Below are 24,016 nucleotides of genomic sequence, written 5' to 3' on the forward strand. Positions count from 1 at the left end.
GACCTGAGTTTGAGCACCAGCATCCATGTAAAAGGTGGCCAGTGTTTAATAATACCAACACTGGAGAGGTAGAGACAAAAGAATCCTGGCCTGGCCGGGCGATGGTGGCAAACGCCTTTAATCCCAACACTCGGGGAGGCAGAGGCAGGCGGATCTCTGTGAGTTCGAGACCAGCCTGGTCTACAGAGCTAGTTCTAGGACAGGCTCCAAAGCCACTGAGAAACCCTGTCTCGAAAAACCAAAAAAAAAAAAAAAAAAAAAAAGAATCCTGGCCTGCTAATCCAGCAAGTTCTTGCCAACAAGAGACTCTGTCTCTAAAAACAAGGTGGATGGCACCTTTTGAAATAAAATATTCCAAATTGTTCTCTAGCCTCTCTTGCCTCTCTCTTCTTTTTCCTAACCCCTAATTTAGAAGCAACAGACTGTTTTGAAGTGTGGGCTCAGAGCAGCTTGTTCTTAGGTTAGCCCTTGTACTGCATAGCCAATACTCATTTCCTTAGTAAGGCCACCAAATCTAGTTCTACCTCAGAAAAGGATTTTGAGGGGACTGAGAGGTGGCTTAGCAGATTACTGCACAGGCGCTATCTCAGCTCCATCCCCAGAATTTGAGTAATGTAGAGGGAGTGCAACCAATTCTACACTGTCTTCTGTCCTTCACTCTTGTGCCGCGGCATTTGTACATCCACACGCAGGTACCATACATACAGTAAATCTAAATTAAAATTTTAGGAAGGACTAAAAAAGCCTTTTGCATCAATTCTGTTCTTGTTGCTAACCTCCAGGTCTCTATTAACTTCTCTCTTGTCCTGCTATAGGCTCTTTTTTTCCCCTTCCTAGAGTGTCCATAACAGTGTACCAGAAGGGATGGGGCGGGGACCTGGACGTGTCACTGCTTGCTTCTTTAAAAGCTCTTGACCACCTGTTCTCTGTATGGTTTTTGGTTTATTTGTTTGGATTTTTTGTTTTTCAAGACAGGGCTTCTCTGTGTGTCTCTGGCTGTCCAGAGTTCTGTAGACCAAGCTGACCTTGAACTCACAGGGATTCTCCTGCCTCTCCCTCCCTGAGTGCTAGGATTAAAAGCCTATGCCACCACCACCCAGTTTTATCTATAGGTTTAATGTTATAACATAAAATTTCTTTTGTGTTCTGTAGGATAAGGATGGATATGCGTACATGTATGTGTGAACATTTTTATCTCATCGTCTCTAGCCACTTAAAAGCTGGGATTGCAGATCTATGCTAACATGCACAGCATACGGAGGAGGTTGTTATTTTTCTTAAAAAAAATTTACTCTTGCTGGGCGGTGGTGGCGCACGCCTTCAATCCCAGCACTCGGGAGGCAGAGGCAGGCGGATCTCTGTGAGACCACCCTGGTCTACAAGAGCTAGTTTCAAGACAGGCTCCAAAACCACAGAGAAACCCTGTCTCGAAAAACCCAAAAAAAAAAAAAATTTACTCTTGATGTGTGTTTTTGTTTGCATACATGTATATATGGATATCTGCAGCTCAAGTTATAGGTGTTTATAAAGTGCAATGTGTATTCTGGCAAGTGAATCAGATTCTGTACAGTAGCAGAAAGTGCTCTTCTGCTGGGCCAGTTTTCTAGCTTTTACTTTTTGATATATTTTGTAGGTAAATTTTCCATTTCTGGAGTAAAACCTGGCATACATTTAACTATAACTATGATAGAAAGGAAATAGTTACTAAAGATTGTCTGTTTTTGACTTCTCTTGGAATCAAAACCCAGGATTCTGGTCAACTTTTCTTGAGGAAAACTTGCAACAGAAGAGCAGGTGCCCGGACTGTCCTTTTTTTATTTTTTTTTTATTTTTTTTTTTTGTGGTTTTTCGAGACAGGGTTTCCCTGTGGTTTTGGAGCCTGTCCTGAAACTAGCTCTGTAGACCAGGCTGGTCTCGAACTCACAGAGATCCGCCTGCCTCTGCCTCCTGAGTGCTGGGATTAACGGCGTGCGCCACCACCGCCCGGCCCGGACTGTCCTTTGATGAGTGCTGTCAGTTTGATAAAGTCAGTGATCCTTTTTATGACCGCACAACACAGATGGGCTTGGTGGCACAGCTATTTGTGAGACCTAGACGAGGGATTCCAAGTTCAAGGCCTGCCCAAATAACTTAATGAAATTTTAGCTGAAAAAATTAAGTCTGGACAAGTGAAGTTGTGAATGACTTTAATCTTAGTACTCAGAGGCAGGTATATCTCCCTAATGAGAAGCCAAGTGTGCTCTAGACTAGACTTATCTGAGGTGTTGGAAAGGAAAAAGGTAGCTGACCAAAGAGGACAATAAGAGTGTGGAAGGGGTGCACTGAAGACATAGAGCGTGCTTGGACAGTCTTCCTGGAGTGGGAAGTAATAGAGAGGAGGAGCTTTAGACCACAGGGTTGGAGCCCTTCGGATCTGCTGTTAAAGGCCTACAGAAGGCATTTGTTTTGAGGTGCTGTTTGCTTGCTTTTCAAAAAAGAAAACAATTAGTGTGCATTATGGTTGAAAAGCCTCAGGTCAGAATAAGGGAGTACAAAAAGTTAAACTTAGTTCTCGCAGGAGATAGGGTCTGCTCCTTCTAATGTTTGCATAGTCACATGCGAGAAAGAATTTATAGACTTGAAAATAAATGTGCTGTACTTGGTGCACAATTTAAAACATTGATTGTCCAGTTTGGTCTTTGGAGGGTAGAGAAGGCGGGGGTGGGGGGTATCTATCTCATCTTTCTGGCCAAATGCCATTTTTATGTTACAGAGTTATTAGCTTTAGTAAGATCCAGAAGCATGCCTAGTTACAAGTCATAGATGAAAGACTAAAACCTAGATAGGAGTAATTCTGGGTGGTGCTGGAGAGCTGTCTTGCATGGTAGTTAATAGTTAAACCAAAGAATGAAGTAGACCTCGGGGGCTAGGATTAGAGTATAGAGAAAGGAGCCAGATGGAGCCCTGAACAGGGCCTGTAGTCACCAGGTAGATGCAGCCAACAGAGATCGGCACGATCGGCATAGGACCAGGATTGTATATTTCTGGAGCCAAAGGAAAGGGGAAAATAGTCCGTATCAAGGCAGACACACAGGTGGGTTGTCATGAAGCAGTTTTATTGGGATCCTTTTTACATAGGAAAAGGAAATGAACAGAGGAATAGTGAATTGTTTCTTCCCGCTCTCCTTCTGACCCTCTCTTTCTTTCTTGTTTCATGTAGCTAACCCTGGGTAGCCTAAAACCTACTGTCGATCCTTTTTCTGAGTCCTAAGTATTACAGGTGCTCCACCACACACAGTGAAGGAGCGATTGGATTGATAGGCACTGAACAGGAGAGGTGGCTGAGTCAGCCCAGATCCCCTGCTTCGTTAGTATAGGACAGAAGACAAAAGGGTGAAGATGCTAGCAGACTGATTATTGAATCTGGAGGAAAAAAATCTGATGCTCCTGGCTTAGCTTATGGAGGCCTCTCTGCCCTGCCTGAGAACATTTTAAAAGACGCCTTTAATCCCAGCACTCGGAGGCAGAGGCAGGCGGATCTCTGTGAGTTCGAGACCAGCCTGGTCTACAGAGCTAGTTTCAGGACAGGCTCCAAAACCACAGAGAAACCCTGTCTCGAAAAACCAATAAAAAAAATAAAAGACTGATGTGGCCTGGCAGTGGTGTCACACACCTTTAATCCCAGCACTCAGGAGGAGAGGCAGGTGGATCTCTGAGTTCAAGGCCAGCCTGATCTACCGTGCAGCCAAGGCAACACAGAGAAACCATGTGTCAACACTACTCCCCCAAATACAAAGAGCCTGCTGGCAAAGATCTAAATCCTGTATCCCTGACTTGGTAGGAGTGAGTGTTATTAATGCCAAGGTGAAGCAGAAAGAGGAATTTCTAACTGCCTTTAGATATTACTTACGTAAAGTGGGCTTGAGATGGCCCAGTGATTAAGAACACTTGGGGATCTTACAAAGGACCCATCTTAAGTTTCTACCACCTGTATGATTCGTGCTCAGGATCCAACACCCTCTTCTGACCTGAGGCACAAGGTGTTCATGTGGTGCAGATACAAACATAGAGGCAACATGTTTGGACAAATAAATCTAAAAAGTAAAAAAAAAAAAATGAAAGAAAGAAAGAAAAAAGATTTCACTGATGAATGTTCCAGTTTGGATTATGTGTTCTAGAAAGGGGAAAGTCTAGGGAGGAATTGCTATCTTAGAGATTCGGAATCTAAGAAGGTAGGAGGGAGACCTGAAAACAGCTATAGTCCAAATCTGTGATCCCAGGAAGCAGGAATTGAAATAGACCCATTTTCTTTTTATTTCTGAAAAATACAAAAGTCAAAATCATAATTTAAATCCAGCTCTGATATTTCAAATAAAGCATTTTTTTATCATGCCTCCCAGTATAATGTCATAGATAGATGAATCATGTTTTGTTTGTCAAGATAGTTTCCTCTGTTTCAGTGTTCTTGATTTTTTTAAAAAAAGTATTTATTTATGCGCTTATTTACTTTTTATTTATCTCTTTATTTGAGACAGGGTTTCTTTGCTGCCCTGACTATCCTGGAACTCAGTCTGTAGATCAGGCTGTCTTCCAACTCAGATTCTGTTACCTCGCTGCCTGGGATTAAAGGCATGTGCCACCCTGCCCGACTGATTATTTACTTTTATTTTATGTGCATTAAGTATTTTGCTCTGTGTGTGTGTGTGAGAATGTGTTAGATTCCCTGGAACTGGAGTTATAGACAATTGTGAGCTGTTGTGTGGGTGCTGGGCATTGAACCAGGATCCTCTGGAAGAGCAACCAGTGCTCTTAACCACTGAACCATCTTTCCAGCATTGTGTTTTTCGAATTTTTACTTTTATTTGTATGGGTGTTCTTGTGTCCATACCCATGTACCACATGCATGTTGCTACCTGCAGGAGACAGAAGACTGTGCCTCAGTTCCCATGGGGCTGGAAATTAAACCCAGGCCTACCAACAGAATAGCCAGTATTCTTAATTTCTCAGTTGTCTGTTTAACCTATTCTCCGATCTCAAACCCTCATGCCTCTGTCTCAGAGTGTTGGTGTTACAGGCATGTTCCACCACACACTGCACTCTACCATAAAACATTTATTTGAGTTGTCCTAATGGAAGACCAGTGGGTGATTTGCACTTCACAGTTGTTTACTATGTGTTTGTGTGCATTCTCAAATACCACAGTGCTTCCTGCAGGTCATAACAGTTTTTGGACTTTTTGCTAAGTGGCCCCTAGGGATCTAGTTAGGGTCCTTCAGGCTTCTACTGCTAGCTATCTTGCTGACCTGCATTTCACTTCTGTTTTCCCAGATCTTGTGAATCCCAGATGATAAGATATGAAAGGGTAACTGGAGGGAGCTGTGCCCCAGGGTGACCTGTAGGATTGCTTGAGGAAGGAACAGTCTGGAGAACTACAGAGAATAGGCATTGGGTGGGAGCAGACCCCTGTATGACAAAGCATCTCTGCTACTCAAAGTATTGTCCTGTGGTATGGAAATTGTTTGGGAATGCAGTTTCTGAGGCATCATCCCTGATTTATTGGTCTTTTTTTTTTAATTGTTGTTTTATATATTTATATATATATATATATGTATCTATATATTTCTAAATTCAACTTGCTTAGTCTGTATAGTTACTTGTATGTAACAATTTACAGAATAAACATTTCTAACTATTTTTTAAAATTTTATTTATGTATGAGTGCTCTGACTGCATGTGTACCTGCATGCCAGAAGAGGGTGTCACATCCCATTATAAATGGTTGTGATATGCCATGTGGTTGCTGGGAATTGAACTCAGGACCTCTGGAAGATCATCCAGGGCTCTTAACTGCTGAGCCATCTCTCTGGCCTTATGTTTATATTTTCAGGAGTGCAATTTGGTTTTGGGTAACTAATTGTGTTCTTCCCTGGAGAAGAGTATTTTTGTTACTCTTTCTTTTTTTTTTTAAGGTGTATTTATTTAATATGTATACAGTGTTCTGCTTGCACACTAGAAGAGGGCACCAGATCTCATTACAGATGACTGTGAGCCACCGTGTGGTTGCTGGGAATTGAACTCAGGATCTTTGGAAGAGCAGCCTGTGCTCTTAACCTTTGAGCCATCTCTCCAGCCCTTTTGTTACTCTTTCTTTGTAGTTTTTTGTCTTCAGTTGTTGCTTCATAGTTTTTTCCTCCTCTTATTAAATGCCCATGGTGTTGTCCTGTTCCAGTCAGATTTAGGCAGCCATGTTGGTGACTCTTCATGGGAGTCGCTTCTGACATTTCTAGGAGACGCAAATCCCGTCCTTGGTGCTTGCAATCACTCAGCGCCCTCGGTTCCTGGGCTTTGGGGGGAGGGATTGTGTTGTCGATGTTTCCTTTGAGATCATTTTGTTTTAGACAGGGTCTTACTATGAAACCTTGGCTGACCTAAAACTTGAAGAGATCTGCTTGTCTCTGCCTGCCTCCACCTTTAGAGTGCTAGAATCAAAGGTGTTACCACCACACCTGGCTGGTCTAACTCTTAAGAATCCCTTCTTGTTTAATGATTTAGAAGCCCATAGTTAGGAATTTTTAAGGAAATAGTTTCAAAGGAAATAAGGAAACACCACGCTGGAGACTTTAGAATGAAGTACAATTTACTGACCATGTAAATAGTCTCTAGTTATAAGATAGCATAGCTTAATTATGGATGCTTTTGAGATCCCGGCTCAGGGGCTGCAGCTCCTAGCACCACTCTGCAGCCTCTGCTATGCCTTAAACGCTCTCATAATTCCTGGTTTGTTTGGCTGTTTTTATTTATTTATTTTGTTGCATTCCTTTTGTTTGAGATGTTTTTATTTCTTTGTGTCCGTTTCTCTCTATTTGTTGTTTTTTTATGTAACAGATACTGGACTGGAACTCTGTGTATCCCAGGCTATCCTTGAACCCCTGTCCTGCCTCCTAAGTACTGGGATACTCGAGTGGGCAACATGCTCAGCCCTTTGTTCTTAAAGACCATATAGATGTCTGCTGTGGCTTCAAGCCTCCACTGCAATGTCTTCTGGGACATAGACCTTCATGTCTCTTACCTCTACTTGAGTACTTCAAATTCTGTGACCTCAGTTACCTGCTGAGTTTAGATACGTATTCAGTCAGCCTTCATGAAATGATGCTAGATATTGCTACCTAGCTGAGCTTAGAGGCCAGCTCTTTTGTGCTCTATCAGGGGGAGCAACAAATGCTGTGAATGCTTAAAAGTTTGGGAGATTTGAAAGATTTTAGTCACGTTGTTTTTATTCCCTTTTGTTCTTTTCCTAGTAACAGTCCATGCCTGATTTCCTGGTTTATACTCTAAGGGTGACAAATACTGGGAGTAGTTTTAGTAAACAAAAGGGTGATCTGTTACCTCACCATCCGGCCAGGCCACATCTGGAATTGAACCAGAATGCTCTCATAGCCTTGAAAAGGAATTCCCACCCCCACCTTCATTCTGCCAGGTCTGCTGAGACTGCTCAGAGCAGGGTGTACCATGTATATGTAGCCATCCTTTTCTAGAACGCTTTGCTCTGTGGCAGAGCCAGCCAATCCTCTTCTTCGTTTTAGTCACACTGCTCTAGCCCTGATACTGCCTGGTGCCTTCCGGAGCCTATGCTGCACATTACTGCATGCTTGTCCCTGGGCCCATTTCCTGTTTCTATTCTAGTCTCTGGTGGCTGAGCTATGCTTCCTGCCTGTGTGTCTCACACAGATTCTTGTTGCTGGAACCTTTTGTTTTCTTTAGAACAACCTCAGCTTGAAAAGCAGCTGAACTTTTTAATATGGTGACTCCTGAGTTGGTCAGACCTAAGAGGACTGATGGGAAGAATACATGTCTTTGACTTGCTTTTCATTTTGTCCCTAGACTGCTAGAGGAAGCTATAGACCAGAAACTTAACTATGGGGCTCTCTTCCCTACCCACTGGGTGCTCCGGGTTGTTAGTACTGCAGTTCCGTGTTGTGTGCACTGCTGCTTACAAACATGCTTTCTACCATTGAGGAAGACACGCGGTTATCTTCCTAGTGCTATCTTCAGAACAGCCTATAGAGAACATAGGAATGCAAAGTTTGCCTGCCACAGAGTCTTACTATGTAGCCTTGGCTGACCTGGAGTTCCCTATGTAGACAGACTGGCCTCTAATTCAAATAGATCCATCTACACCTGCTTCTGCCTGGGATTAAAAATGCTGGATCTAAAGGCATGTACCAACACACCAGTTCAAGTCTAACCCCCCACCCCCCATATACACATGTACAACCTCCCCAACATACACATACACAGCTCAGCTTAGAATGAGAGAGAGTGCAGGGAGGTTGTAAAAAGAGGAAAAGGAGACAATTCTAGACTGATATATTTAAAGGACTTCCCTCCTACCCCCAAGGAAAGCATTTGCTTAACAGAGTGTACTCTGATTAAATCTGTACTATTTCCTATGTAACTACTCTTGTGGGGTCACTTCAATACTGAAGCGGAGTGTTTAGTGCTGAGCCCTGTGCTTGGGTATGGTTGTAGAGAAACATTCAATAATGAGGAAAGGATTGAGGGATGTGATCCAGTTTCTTTAAGATTTTCGTTTTTGTTTTAACTTACACAGTTAGGAAAAAGGTGAGATGTGGGCAGAATGAATATTAACCACACTGACAGCCACTGTTGTCCTCCACCTTCCCGCTTCCCACTTTACATATGGAAAAATTAGATCCATAAATATTATTGAGTAAGAGAAAATGTGAGGTTCTCTCACTTCTAATGCATTATTTTTACTGTTGGCGCCAATTCCTGCAAAGAAACAGCAGTGAGATCTTTAAACGAATAAGTGGACCTCAGAGAGGGTAAGGGAATGAGAGAGAATGCTAAGTATTCAGAAACTGCTTTGAGAACGGAAAGGAGGTGTGGAAGAGACTTAGGGTGGCGTTTCTAGGTAAAGAGCAGAACTGCTTGTAACTTCTGAATTTAGGTCTGTTCTTTGGGAAGATTTACTCTGGAAGCAACGAGGTCATCAAACCCAGAGTCTTCTGAATTCCTGAGTCGGCTCACGGGTGAGTCTGCAGCCTTTCTGTCACAGGACTGAAGCATTGTACTCCCAGTCCATTTCTGGCGCTTTTATAATGTTCTGCCGAACATACCAACCCAAATCAGAAAGCCAGCCCAGAAATACGTTGTGCCGTTATTTTGTTTATTTGTTATTGAGTAAGGGGACAGGGTAAAAATCAGGTTTCAATAAAAGAAATCGTGTTGATAGGAAGCAATAAGAAGGTTTGGATTTTTCCGCCACATTGTCTTCTAGAACTTGACAAAGGCTCCCCTGCATTGCTGTCCTGGTTTTAAAGGACACTGAGGTTGGTGACTGCTTTTTCTGCCTTCAGAATCAGGGGTTTGGTGGAGTAGGTGGACTTCTGGAAGTATAAGCCAAATCTACCTAGAAATACCTTCTTTGTAAAGAAACTACCGGGGACTCCCTTTAGCTAAGCTTAGAATCTGTCAGATTTAGTCTAGAAGGAAAGACCCTTGGCGTGGAGTCATCTTTTTTATTCCTAAGCACTTGCTGTCCATCTGTATGCTGTGTTGAGCCCACACAGTATGTTCTGGTGCTGTCCATCACCTGTGGTTCCGTCTTCCTCACATAGGACCAGCATGGAACTGACAAGTATTGTGACATAATCTTTGATTACCATGAAGTAGAGGCCACCTCCAAGTTGGTAGCGTCCTTCCCATTTGACATTTTCCAAGGATGCTGAGGAACCATGCCTTTTCAGAGGTGGGAACCTAGGGATTGAAGGCCTTTTAAGAATCAGCAGATCTGTCACTGAAGGCCAGGCTTGACATACAAGAGATTCTGAATGTTGTCTACTGAGGTAGGTTAAAGTAATTTCCCAGTAGTTTGGGGACAGGGTAAAAACCAGGTTTCAATAAAAGAAATCGTGTTGATAGGAAGCTTAAGAAGGTTTGGATTTTTCGGCCACATTGTCTTCTAGAATTTGACAAAGGCTCCCCTGCATTGCTGTCCTGGTTTTAAAGGACACTGAGGTTGGTGACTGCTTTTTCTACTGTCAGAATCTTGTCTATTCCCCATTACCAGATCTACTAATTGTTCTACCCAGATATTTAGACTCTTATCCTACTGTGGTAGTGAAGATCTCTGGCTAATATAAATTGGAACTTTACAAACTGGAGACTGTCGGTCCCTAATTCCAATTATGTTCAGCACATTGCTAACTTAGTCTTCCCCAGTTGGCCTTCCTTGCTTTCTGGTTGCTGTGGTTCTGAGGGAAGAGTCAGATGAACCTAAGACAACGCCCTCTTCCCTGTAGGACTTCTCATGCTCCCCTTGCTCCTCTCCTTTTCTTCTCGAGCTCCGGGCCAATACTGATGCTGTTGGCGGAGCAGGCTGTGTATGCTTAGCCTTCCTAACAGGTTTGACTTGGAGAACAGCGGTTGCTGGGTCCTTTCCTTTTCTAGCTTTCTAATACTCTTGTTTCCCACTGGAATTAGAACACCCTATTCCGCTAATATGCACTAATACAATTCAGGCCCAGGTCTGACTATAATCCCTACCCCACCCCCAATCAGATGTAAGTCTGTTAACTAGTGATTAACTAATGATATAAAAAACACCATAGATTTTGTTTGGTTTTAGTTTTTCGGGAAAGGTTTTCTCTGTGTAGCCCTGGCTGGCCTTTAACTCACAGAGATCTACCTGGACACCATAGGTGTTTTTGGCCAAGGGGTAGTTACTAAGTTGATAAGATGTTTCTCTCTGGTTCACATGAGAAGCCTTTGAGGGAGACAGGATCCATGTATATAGTGGAGTTTAAATCACCCAGTTTTTAGGTTGGTCCATATAAGAATACCAAGCACTGATTTAAAAGGTTTTCCGGACTGTGGGTCTTTACTTGGAGCAATCTAAAGACTGCCTCCTATGACTAGGGCTCCTCCCTTTTTTCATTTATCTCCTTGGAGATGGTATGTGGAATTTTTCTGGGGATAAGGACAGCTATGGAGAGCATCCTCTCATCTCTCCTTTGCCAGCTCCTTGTGTTGGGTGGGGGTACACATACAGATGTTGAGCAGAAGCATTCATTGTGGTTAAACCTCTAACTGAGAAGGTCTGTGGGAGTGAGATTGTTGACCCTTTGTGAAATCAATGGCTGCTGTATTAGCCATGCTGCTGTTTGAAGGAGCTTCAAGCACAGGAATGTAAGCAGCGTAACAGTCTTTCCTAAACCCTTTCTTCGGCTGCACCCTCAGCCTCCATCCTAAGACCTGCCTTGAGATTTGCTGAGGTGAGTTAGAGACCAGCAGGTCTTTCTTTTGCTGTCCTTACAGTTAGAGTGATGTTTCTTCAGTGATAGCAGCCTTGCCTCCCTCCCAAGAGCCCCTTTCAGGCATCCCTTCCTGATTGCTCTGACTCTAGCAACAGCTTCTCTAAGTCTCAGGGCCGTGTACTTCTCTTCCTCAGATGGGAGAGTCGCTGCTCTGGATGGCAGTACCTGTCCAAACCACATAAAAGGTAGAATAGAACTGGGCAGGGCAGTGAGTTTGAGGACAGCCTGGCCTACAGATTGATTTCCAGGATAGCCAGAGCTGTTACACAGAGAAACAGAGAAGCCCTGTACTGAAAATTCAAAAAAAAGAAAGAATGGGGGTAGAGATGAGATGACCATTAGAGACTGACTGACTCCAGAGGGGAAGATTTTGAGACTATTCATCAGACAGCGTTTAACAAGCATCTTGTCTTTTGTGTGACTCACATTTTCTGGTCGCTAATAATCCAATCCTGCTTAGTTTCTCAGACTCACTGGTGTAGTATAAAAGAAAGGGCTACAGTACAATGTAATCAAATATTAAAAGCTTGGTGGCAGTGGCATACCCCTTTAATCCCAGCACTCAGATCTCTGTGAGTTCAAGGCCAGCCTGGTCTACAAAGCAAGTTCCAGGATGGCTAGAACTGTTGCACAGAGAAACCCTGTGTAGGGTGGGGGAATGAAGAACTGGGGTAAAGTAGTTGGAGGTGTAGTTCAATGGTGACACTTGCCTAGCAAGCTCTAGACCTTAGGTTTGCTCCTCAGCTCTGAATGGGGATGATTAAGAACCTCACCTGTATAGAGAAGATTATGAACCACAAAGTTATCCTATGCTCCTGATTTAAAGTAGATATTGTAAAGCCAAGTGTGACAGTATACTATCTCCCAGATCTCCTTTAATCCCAGCACTTTAGAGACTGAGGCAGGAAGACTGCCAGTCTGAGCTATATTCAAGAGTTTCTGGCCAGCATCAACTACATAATGAAACTTTTTCTCAAAAGTAACAGAAGAAAATAATAAAATAGATATCTAACAGAATGGCTGGTAGATCTTAGGTAAAACTAGATTTTGTTTCTGAAATTGGGGTTTCTTTGTATTGTCATATTTATTGGCCGTGAACTTGGATGTTCCTCCTTTTCTGTCTCAGGTAGCTAGGGCTGTGAGAGCACACTACTGCATCTAATCTTAACCTTCCCAAGGCAGAAATCGACTGTGATCCAGAGTTGTTGGGTCTATAAGACATTTAAGGCAATTGGCCGCCTCCTTTGTATGGTTTGGTGAGGAAGAAGTGAGTTAACTTGGTCATTGTTTAAAGGAATGCTCTTTTGCCCTGTTGGGGAGGGTGGGAGTTGAGTTAAAGCTTATTTAATGGCTTTCTTTCGAATATTCAGTAAGGGGCCTTCCCATCTTTTTGCTTGGGAAATAGGGTCCCTAAACAAGACTCACTTTTTCTATAATGTGAATGGAGCAAAGTAGGAAGGCTTTTATTCTAGAAAACAGAAATATCTTGATTTCTCTATCTAAGCTTTATCTTTTTGGTTGATAATAGGATTAGAACAAAGTTGGTCTAGCAGAGGGCCAGCCGAAGAAGAGGCACCCTGTTCTGTGTTTTGATTCATTCTTGGCGTTGTATCCAATATCAGCTTGCCTGTTCTAGAAGTGCTACCCTTGATTGATAAATGAGGAGCATGGTTTCTTGTTTGTTTTAAGATAGCATCAAAAAAAAAACTTATCTTTTTGAGATAGGGTTTCACTTTGTTAGTTAGATTGGCCTTGAACTTGTTAGTTAGAATGCTTCTTCCTGGGTTATAAGCAAGCACCACCTTGCTTAAGCCTTTGTGATCTATTAGATTTTTAAGTAAGAATTAATTGTCTAGGTTCTTTTTCCTGAGTTTGTTGAATCTGTTGCTTTCTTCTTTCCTTCTGCCCTGTGAGGGTCGTGTCCCCCCCCCCCCCCCACACACACACACACATTTCTTCTGTGTTCTTGAGGATTTCTTCTTATTCTTCAGCTTGGGAGCAGCTTCCTGCTGTGTCTCTGAATTTGTGGGACTGGACTGTGGTAGGGGAACTGACAAATTTACAGCATAGATTTGGTTATTTCTCGTTAAGAATTTAGACTTTTCTAATAAGGATCATTCAGAGTACTTGTGTGGCTGGACAGGGCAGGATTTACCTGGCTTGCTCTCTCCTCTCCATATTGAGTATCAAGGGCATGCAAGTGAGCAGTGTCCTCAGCCCTTAGTTAGTTCTGTTACGTTTTACCTGCCAGTAACAGCACAAAGCTAGGTAAAAGTTCCTCGAAACTAAATAGATGCAAGAACTCTATGAGTATATGATTGCTAGTCTTATCATCCTTGCATAGTTCTTTTGGGAGATCATCTTCCTGTTCTCTTTAACACTAAACTAGTAGCTAACTGTTTAACCAGGAAGCTGGCTCATGATGGATCTTGTAATTTTTTTCTTTTTCCCTGTGGCAACTGAGCCCCCAACTCCACCATGAGTTATGGACTGTGATTTCAGGCACGGTTTTGTTGTGGTGTGAAGAGAAGGTGTCAGCTGCTGAATTTTGTTTGTCAGCAGAGACTGACAAACCCATGCTGGCACGCTCTAGGGCTGGGCAACCAATCACAGCTGGAACAGTTATCGTCATGGAGTCCCTATGGGCTTCCTCTATCAGGTCACATCCCAAAATAACATTGGGCAATATTTCAAGTGAAGAAATGAAGGCTTTCGGGGCTGTAGCCAGCCTGGAGTGTGAGATTCTGTGTGAAATAGTTGGATCTACTCCAGCGCTTTTGATCTGCATGGTAGATGAGCAATAAAATTCATGAAACACGTTGGAAACACGTGAGGAAATTCTTCTGGCCTCGCTGCTTCCTTGGAACTGGCAAGGGCACTGAGTGGGCTGATCCTCGCCTCCCATCTCTCAGCAGGATTACACTTGGAGAGGAGCAAACCCAGGGGAAAAGCTTTCTACTAAAGAGGCACTGCTACAGCTTGCTTGGCAACCCCCTCCTCTCCCAAGAAATACTTATTACATGGGTCTTTTTGGTAGCATTTTAAGAACTTGGGGTTCTGCCGGGCGGTGGTGGCGCACGCCTTTAATCCCAGCACTCGGGAGGCAGAGGCAGGCGAATCTCTGAGTTCAAGACCAGCCTGGTCTACAAGAGCTTGTTCCAGGACAGGCTCTAAAACCACAGAGAAACCCTGTCTCGAAAAACAAACAAACAAAAAAAAATACTTGGTTCTGAAATGCCAAAGGCAGCCCCTACTGGAGAAAATAGGGGCTTAGATTGAGGGTACTGTGTCTGTGTGAGCATGTTTGTAGAGACCTGACTTGTTAGGCACACTGGAGGTCTGACTTGACATCCAGATGTCAGCTTTTTGTGAAACAGGACCTGAAAAACTGGTGTGTCCCAAGTAATAAAAGGTCATGAGATCAGGGTAGTATCTGTCCCCACAACAGGGCTAGTTTGGGAGACAGCTTTGGCAGACTTAAACCGTTATTTCTAATTTTAAAAAAAAATTGCCATGTGATTAACGCCGGGACTAATAAATATGTTCAACATTTCCTGCTGCTTCGATGTTATATAATGCTGTTTCTTTTCTCTCTCTCTCTCTCTCTCTCTCTCTCTCTCTCTCTTTCTCTCTCATTAGAAAAAAACTAATTTATATGTGTATAGTGGATGTTTGTGAGTGGGGTTTGCCTGTGTTTATGTATGTAGCTGTGTGTGGTAGCATTTTATTTGTATTTTAACAAATAAAGCTTCCATGAATATCAGAGTAAAACAGCTCCACTGGTCAGCCTTACAGACCAGACAGTGGTAACACGCATCTTTAATCCCAGTAGCCACACTAGTTGCCATAGAAACCCGGTGGTACATGCCTTTAATCCCAGCACTCAGGAGGCATAGGTAGGCGTATCTCTGTGAGATGAAGGCCAGCCTGGTCTACAAGAGCTGGTTCCAGGACAGGCTCCAAAGCAACATAGAGAAACCCTATCTTAAGAAGAAATTAAAAAAAAGAAAGAAAGAAAATTTCAGACTGAGCCTGGTACAGTGGCATTTACCTGTAGATACAGGCAGGGAATCAGAAATTCAAGGTCACACTTAGTTTGAGTCCAACCTGAACTGCACTGCGAGAAGCTGTATCAAGAGAGCGTGGCTGGAGGGAGGAAAGGAGGCTGAGTGAGCCCCAGCCGAGCCTGTGAGAAGTTGAGGCCAGAAGGATTGGGAAATGCAAGGTCAGCCTTTGGTACTTAAGGAGTGTGAGGCTAACCCGGTCTATAGGAGACCCTCTTAAATATTGAGAAAAAAGAAATGGGGGAGGGGAGGGTGTTGGATCATGACAGGGTGAAACACAAATGCCTTGCAAAGTAACATCTGGTCAGATAGTAGCTGTTGTTAATATTGGCTCTTGCTCTTTCAGATTCTTAAATGTTCTGCTTAGAATCATTTCAAACCAATGTTCGCTGTGCTGAGCAGTTACCGTTTGACAAAAATATAACAAGTTGTTAGGTTGGTTTTTGACCAATCGAGAGATCAAACTAATACTTCCACCTTCCTTGGTACATTCTGTGGTTGGGTATCCTATCTGACGTGGGGCTGTTATTGACAGTAGCTTGTTTAGCATTGTTTCTTCAAGGACCTTAAGACATTTTATGAAAACTGACAACACTCTTCAGAATGTGTAGGCTGTTTCTGGGCTCAGTCAGCCAAGGCTGAGCAATTACCTATTAGGTCTGTTATGAACTCTGCTCTCTAAGAGAAGTGCAGCTGAGCTATCTTCTGACCTGTAGCCTTGCTGTGTGTCCTGGACATTTGTCTACTTTCTCAGTTCTTCCTAAAGTCTCTAAGGACATGAACCATCTACTATTGAGGGCAGCCAAAAGATATTCAAGAGGGTCTTAGGCATTATCTGAAATGTGTTTACTGAGATAATGTTTGTATTTTACTTGTATGAATAAAAAACGGTCCAGAAAGAACACTTAATTTTTCAAACCAGATTTCAGGTTTGGAGGCTAGAGAGTGAACTGAGTTGGAAAAGTTTCTACCTGACAGGCATGTATGAAACCCTTTCTCAAAAAACAGATGAACAATACTAGGCATGGTGTAGTACACACTCTTTTGTAAAACTGGTGCCAGAAAGGCAAAGTCAGATAAGACAAATCCTGAGGCTTGCTGGCTAGCCATCTTAGTCTCCTTATTCAGTTCCAGTTCCATTTGAAGACTTTGTCTTAAAGAAACTGAGTTGGACTGATGATGGCTAAGAGCACAGACCGCTCTTCTGGATGTCCTGAGTTCAAGTCTCAGCAACCACGTGGTGGCTCACATCACAATCATCTATAATGTGATCTAGTGCCATTGTTGTAGTGTGCAGGCAGAACACTGTATACATAATATAGTAAATAAAATCTTTAATTAAAAAGAAACAACAAGGTGTATGACACTTAAGAACAGTACCTAGATTGACCACTGGTGTCTACATGTGCAAGTGTACGCACCATATCAAAACACACAAGCAAAATAAATGCATAGGAATAGAACTTGGAAGTCAACTCTCATGGTGCATACCTATACTTGTAGGACGTGGAGGTGAAATTCAAAGATATCATTAGCTATATAGTGAATTCAAGACCAACCTTGGCTACATTAGACCCTGTTTTAGAAAATAAATAAAATGGGTATTTGATTTTATTATCTTGCAGAATATATTAATTTCTTATACCAGTAAGCAAGGAGGTCATCTCAGAAACTACGAGCTTTTAAAGGACTATAGTGCCTGAGGGAACCAATTGGTCCCTCGAACAGAACATTGAGTTTGTTAATTTGGCAAACTTCTGTCCATCAGGAGTTGGAAATTTAGTGCCAGACCTTCTTGGCATTTAAGAGATTCTCTTTCCCATGTTCCATATCCTTTCTTTTCTCTTCTACCAATTTCTCTGTTAGAGAGATTTGGATGGAAAGAGTCCTTAGGTAATGGAGTTTTACAATAGAGTGAGGGAAGGACTGGAGCTGAAAGCACTGGCTGCTCTTCCAGAAGACCCTGGCGTGATTCCCAGCACCACATAACATCTCACAGCTGTCTGTAACTCCAGTTAAGGAGATCCGACACCCTCACACAGACACATGCAGACAAAACACCAGTGCACAAAAAATGAAAGGGAAATTATTAGAACAATTGGTAAACAGAACAGTGATTTGAGAGTGGCCCAGTCTCACTGAAAGGGCACTTCCTCTTCCCAGATGTGTTACAAGGTCTTGGTTGGGGCTAGAACAGACCAGAAAACTACAATTTATAGCCCAGTTACCCATTTTTATAAATAGAGGTTTATTGATACACATACACATTTTCAATGTTTGTGGATACTTGTGCTACAATAGCAGAGTTAAGATAGGTTGGTTGGCTAGATAGCAGGTAGATGACTGGTTTTTGTTTTGTTTTGAGATAGGGTCTCCTAATTGGCTTGAACTCTCTGTATGAACAGTCTGGCTGAATTGGGTACCCCCACAGCTGTGTGTGTGTGTGTGTGTGTGTGTGTGTGTTCTTTTGTCTTATGACAGGCTCTTCCTATGTAGTCCAAATTGATCTTAAACTCACAATCAAACTGCCTCAGTCTTAAGTGCTAGACTTACAAATGTGTACCACCTTGTTTAGAAGTATTAATAGTTTGGGTCTACAACGTTCACCAAGTCACAAATGCATTCTTTGTGGTCCTTAATGAAGTTTTCTCTATGCAAACTAGTACTATGACCAGGCATGTAGTGTGTTTGCCCTCCTTTTACTAATTTATATCCTTATGTGTGTGTTTCAGGATCTATCTGGTTCAATAGATGATCTCCCCATGGGGACAGAAGGAGCTCTGAGTCCTGGCGTGAGCACATCAGGGATTTCCAGCAGCCAAGGAGAGCAGAGTAATCCAGCTCAGTCTCCTTTTTCTCCTCATACCTCCCCTCATCTGCCTGGCATCCGAGGCCCCTCCCCGTCCCCTGTTGGCTCTCCTGCCAGTGTCGCTCAGTCTCGCTCAGGACCACTCTCGCCTGCTGCAGTGCCAGGTACCTTTAAGTATTGGTCTTTGGGAAGAAGGAACACTGGCTGGCTGGTCTTAGTGATATAAGGGAGCATTGATTCATGTCTGTATGGATTTTCTTAGCATTTGAAAGGGGGAAGTGGGAAAGCTTTGGGTAGATACCTCTTTATAGATGACATAGGAAGTGTTTCCAGCTCCAAATTTACCTCTTAGCTAGAATTAATTTGCAGGCTGAGCCATGGTTCATTTACTTGTGCTTGTTTTGTCTATAACAGGCAACCAGATGCCACCTCGGCCACCCAGTGGCCAATCGGACAGCATCATGCATCCTTCCATGAACCAATCAAGCATTGCCCAAGATCGAGGTGAGAACTTGGCTTGGAATAGGGAGAGGGCTAGCAAGGTCACATAAACCATTGATATTGTGACATGATGTTAACTACAAATACACTAGGCCAAATTCACAACTGTCCCACAGGCTACAAATTGAATGTACCTGGTGCTAAAGCATTTTCTTTACTGCCCTGTGCAGTAACTTTGAGACCCACGTTGCAGAATGCTTAGAATAATTCTAGCAGCAAACTGTGAAGTTCCAGTGAGCTTGGCCATGTTTGCATCCCCAGCAATCATTCTGCATGTCTCAGTGCTAACTAGCATTTTGGTAGCTTGCCTAATTTAGTAAGCGTTTTCTGAAGACTCAGCATTAACGTCTTTACTCATTGGATCATTTACATTGTTTGTTTGTTTGTTGGTTTGTTTGGTCAGTGCTCTTTTTCAGCATGAAAGTTGATATGGGGCGGAGGTGGCACACGCGTTTATTCCCAGCACTGGGCAGGCAGAGGCTGGCAGATCTCTGAGATTAAGGCCAGCCTGGTGTACTGCCTGAGTCCCAGGACAGTTGGGGCTACACAGAGAAGACCTGTTCTAAGAAAAATTTTGATATGTCTACCCTCTGTAAATGGCATATCACTTTAAAAGTACCTGAAGGGGTAAATGATAGTAGCAGATTCAGTGCCAAAAAAACATCTCAGCAAAATGAGGAAAGTATTTATTTCCACTGTAGTGAGCAGATAATTACATGGATACTTTTCCACAAATAGGTTATATGCAGAGGAACCCTCAGATGCCCCAGTACACTTCCCCTCAGCCCGGCTCAGCCTTATCTCCACGTCAGCCTTCTGGAGGACAGATGCACACAGGCATGGGCTCCTACCAGCAGAACTCCATGGGGAGCTATGGCCCCCAGGGGAGTCAGTATGGGCCACAAGGTAAATGGGCTACCAAGTGAAGGAGACAGAGGTGAGAGGAGAAAACAGCCACTATGGTAACAGCTGGGGTCCTCCTGGCTTACTTACCCAGCTTAGTCCCTGAAGTAGAGCAAGACAAGGTTCCATCTGTCTTCACTTATTCTGTCACCTTGAAAAAGTCTTTGAATTTCTGGGCCAACACGATGACTTATCAGGTAAAAGCACTGTGCTGTGAATCTGTGTGCATTCATAGACACAAACATACACACAAATAAATAAGATGTTTTGGTGGGGGCAAAAAGAATATATAGATAAAAAAAAATTCTATTGGAATCTGAAAGGCCTGAATAGTGATAGAGCCAGCCATTATCTGTGCTGGGCAGTCATGCTGGAGTGTGGCTCAATAATATAACACTTAACTAGTACGCTCAAAGCCCTGCAATTAATCTGCAATAAACCCCACTCCTAAATTTGGGAGCAGGACAATGGACACATCCTCACATGCTCTTGGCCTCCCCTTTATTACTTCTTGTTTTTAAACCATAGAGCTGTTCATTTCCTGACCAAAATATTGATTGATTCTCATTTTTGGGGTTTCAGATTTGATAAGTACTAGGGCTCACTAACCAAAACTTCTGTCCTCTTTCCCTCCCTCTCAGGAGGCTACCCCAGGCAGCCTAACTATAATGCATTGCCCAATGCCAACTACCCCAATGCAGGCATGGCTGGAAGTATGAACCCTATGGGTGCTGGAGGTCAAATGCACGGGCAGCCTGGAATCCCACCTTATGGCACACTTCCTCCAGGGAGAATGACTCATGCATCAATGGGCAACAGGCCTTATGGCCCTAATATGGCCAACATGCCACCTCAGGTTGGGTCAGGGATGTGTCCCCCACCAGGGGGAATGAACCGGAAAACTCAAGAATCTGCTGTTGCCATGCATGTTGCTGCCAACTCTATCCAAAACAGGTAATACTTGGGAAGTGAAGGGATGTTCATGTACACATTTGGTCCTAGAGCAGAACATTGTATGTATGCATGTACAGATTCATGTACATACATTTTATTGAGATCTTCAGAGTACTCTTTTCTTACAGTTTAAACAAAGACACACATGTGCACACACGCACATACTTATTAAGGATCTTGGAGTAAAAATTGATAAGGCACAGTATATGCCTAGAACTTATATCTATAGTCCTAACTACTTGGAGTCTGGGCAAGAAAGGATAATTGGAGAGAGAATGCTGAATTCCAATTTGGGTGCTCAGCATGACAAATAAATGTTGGAATTGAGCGTGTCTTATACGCCTGTGAGTGGAAATGCAGCAATTTTAGAGGTTGCTTACAGGAAGGACTTTACTCTCCAAGGGTTAGAGCCCTTCAGTGTTTGCTATATGGAGCTCAAACCTTCCTTGAACCTTTTGTGAGAAATAGAAGATAAGAATAACTAGGTGTGGCCTGAGTCTGGTTTGAGAGACTTAGACTTTTCTGCTCTGAGATGATTGTACAACCCTATTTAGCTCATGGCTAAATCTGACCTAACCTTTTGTTGTATTAATTTCCATCGTCTTCCTTAGGCCACCAGGCTACCCGAATATGAATCAAGGAGGCATGATGGGAACTGGACCTCCCTATGGGCAGGGGATTAATAGTATGGCTGGCATGATCAACCCTCAGGGACCCCCATATCCTATGGGTGGGACCATGGCCAACAATTCAGCAGGTAAGTATAATTCATTGCTTATCCCCAGAGATTTCTTCAAGAATGATCTTTAAGTTGTAACAAAATCTGTTGGACTTGAATGTCTTTCTTTTTTCCAGGAATGGCAGCCAGCCCAGAGATGATGGGCCTTGGGGATGTTAAGTTAACTCCAGCCACAAAAATGAACAATAAGGCAGATGGGACACCCAAGGCTGAATCCAAATCTAAGGTAATAATTTTTGTCTTCAGTCCTTTCAGCTTTATATCTTACCTTCTTCACCGAATGATAAGAAGAAAAAATGAAAGAGAATGACAAGAAAATTTCCCCAAGCATAAATAGTTCTAGAATAATCTCTCATACAGTTGTTTGAGGTTACCTATAGGATCTCTGTGTTAGTAGCAGCATACTGTCTATATCACACTATAGAGAAAGCACCAGACTCTGCAGTATGGCATGTTCTCGTTGATGCCTAGCCTCCTCTGTTTATCCACTGATGTTAATGTGTGATGTAGGCAACTGGCTGCCCTTCTCTCCTAGACTTCCTAGACCCAGAGCAGCAAAAATGGTGGGGATTTCAGTTCTTGACCACCTTGTAGGTTGGATCTAGGTGTGCTATTAGGATTTGCATGTGTGTGCTCATTTGTGTGTATGTGCAAATGCCTATGGATGCCAGAAGAGGATCTATTTGATCCCGTGGAGCTGGAGTTACAGGAACTTGTGAGCCATTTAATTTCGAACCAGACTCCAGTCCTCTAAAAACAACAATCATGCTTAAACTGGTGAGCTCCTGCCTTGTTCATCTGTTTTGTTGGTGCATCAATTGAGACAGGGTCTCACTATGTAGCTCTGGCTGTCCTGGACCTCACTGTGTAGAGTTCCGGGATTAAACGCATGTACCACCGTTCCTAGTACTTGATTATTTTTAAAAAAGAAACAAAACAATTTGGGTGGGAGGATTGGCCCATATCCAGCATGCAGGAAGCAGAGGCAGGTGGATTTCTGAATTCAGGCCAGACTGTTCTACAGAGACAGTTCAGGATAGCCAGACTTGGCTCAACATCATCATCATCATCATCATAATAATAAAGAATATAATTAGGGGGTTAGAGAGATTGCTTAGTGATCAGAGCACTGGCTGTTCTTCCAGAGGATAAGGTCAAAAATTCCCAGCCACACACATTTCAACTCCAGTTCCAGGGGATCGACCCAATGCCTTCTTCCGGTCTTACAAAACTAGACACATGTAGTGCACAGACATATCTATAGACAAAATAGCCACTGGGATGATGTAATTTTTAAATTTTAAAAAAGTTTCAAATAAAAAGTCACATGCCCAAATTAACCAAACCCATCTTAGTGAACTTTTGTACATCTAGAATAGCCATAAAAGAACCAGTAACTTCTGAAGAGACCCAAGCAGGAGGATTCCACAGCCAGCCTGGGCTCTTAGAAGACTTGCTCTCTCAAAGGGAGAGGGGCAGAGAAGGGTTCTGATGCCCTTCGTGTGCATAGGCTTTGGCTTTGATGAGTCTCTGATTTTGACCCGCCCCTCCAGAAATCCAGCTCTTCTACTACAACCAATGAGAAGATTACCAAGTTGTATGAGCTGGGTGGTGAGCCAGAGAGGAAGATGTGGGTGGACCGCTACCTGGCCTTCACAGAGGAAAAGGCCATGGGTATGACTAACCTGCCTGCTGTGGGTAGGAAACCTCTGGACCTCTATCGCCTCTATGTGTCTGTGAAGGAGATTGGTGGCTTGACTCAGGTAAGTACCAGACAGACAGTTGGCTTCTGAAAGCATCACATCTCACAGTGTCTCTTAGACACTTCAAACATGTGACCTTAACCATGTCTGTAAATCATATGGTAAAACAGGGACAGTGTGTCTTGCCAAATGTTAGAAATAATGAGAAGAAAGCTTTAGCAAGGCTCGCACTGAGTCATTTGGTCTGTAAGTTGGTACGCCAGCCAGATTCCTTGACCCTTTGAATTCAAGAAACATCTCAGAAGTAGAATTTCTAAGTAGTTATAGAGGAAGAAGCAGAATGGTGGAAAATTATGTGTCAAGTTATTTTATACTGTGACTTCAGAGACTGGGTCAGTCCTTGCTCCAAATGCCATTGTATGCTTTGCCGTTTTGTTTGCATTTGCTGGAAGGCTCACTGGTGAGGCTATGCTGACTGATAGTGTAGCCTTTCAGGATTTTCTTCTGTGAAGTTTTCTTTATTATCCAGACCCGAAACTCCTGGGTGTGGGGTGGGAGAGCCTGACAGGGAGAGACTTATTCCAAACCTAAATCAGAAAAGGAAAACAGCTGTCACCAGCAGAAAAGAAAGTGACTGGAACGAAGCCAGCTAGCAGTCCATTATGATTCCCCCTCGCCACAACGGAATACAAAACAAAACAGGGCACATGCTAACTGCCATAAACTGGCGTGGGAAGCAAAGCCACTTAGGGCTGCTGAGGTGACCCTGGGACATTCCTACTTCTCACTCTAGTTGGTTACTTGTACAGCTTGTGGCAAAGCAGATTGGTGCTTAATACCTTTGCCTTACTTCTGGTGGTTGGGCCCCTGAACTCACTGAACACAGGAAGAGGTGTTGAAGGAATCTCTGAGCCCGTGCTTGTCTTCCAGTTTGAAAAGGAAATCTAGTTGCTTTTGTATTCTAAAGACAGAACTTATCTATAAGTGAAGATGCTGAGAACAGCAAGACTGAGCTCTGAGCTTGG

General features: G+C 43.1%; 1 protein-coding gene across 1 annotated transcript in view; it reads left to right on the plus strand.

Annotated features, from left to right (window-relative positions):
• The window catches only part of Arid1a (AT-rich interaction domain 1A), a 76,953-nt gene that overhangs the window by 41,516 nt on the left and 11,421 nt on the right, over positions 1–24,016 (plus strand). The window contains exons 5-11 of the mRNA XM_041651330.1: positions 18,115–18,355; positions 18,606–18,695; positions 19,431–19,598; positions 20,237–20,549; positions 21,161–21,306; positions 21,405–21,514; positions 22,842–23,051. Of these exons, the coding sequence (XP_041507264.1) occupies positions 18,115–18,355; positions 18,606–18,695; positions 19,431–19,598; positions 20,237–20,549; positions 21,161–21,306; positions 21,405–21,514; positions 22,842–23,051 (1,278 nt within the window). The remainder of the gene's footprint in view (positions 1–18,114; positions 18,356–18,605; positions 18,696–19,430; positions 19,599–20,236; positions 20,550–21,160; positions 21,307–21,404; positions 21,515–22,841; positions 23,052–24,016) is intronic.

This window comes from Microtus oregoni, unplaced genomic scaffold (genome assembly GCF_018167655.1).
Source record: "Microtus oregoni isolate MIOR12 unplaced genomic scaffold, Mior012 000005F_ref0000423, whole genome shotgun sequence".
Taxonomy (NCBI): domain Eukaryota; kingdom Metazoa; phylum Chordata; class Mammalia; order Rodentia; family Cricetidae; genus Microtus; species Microtus oregoni.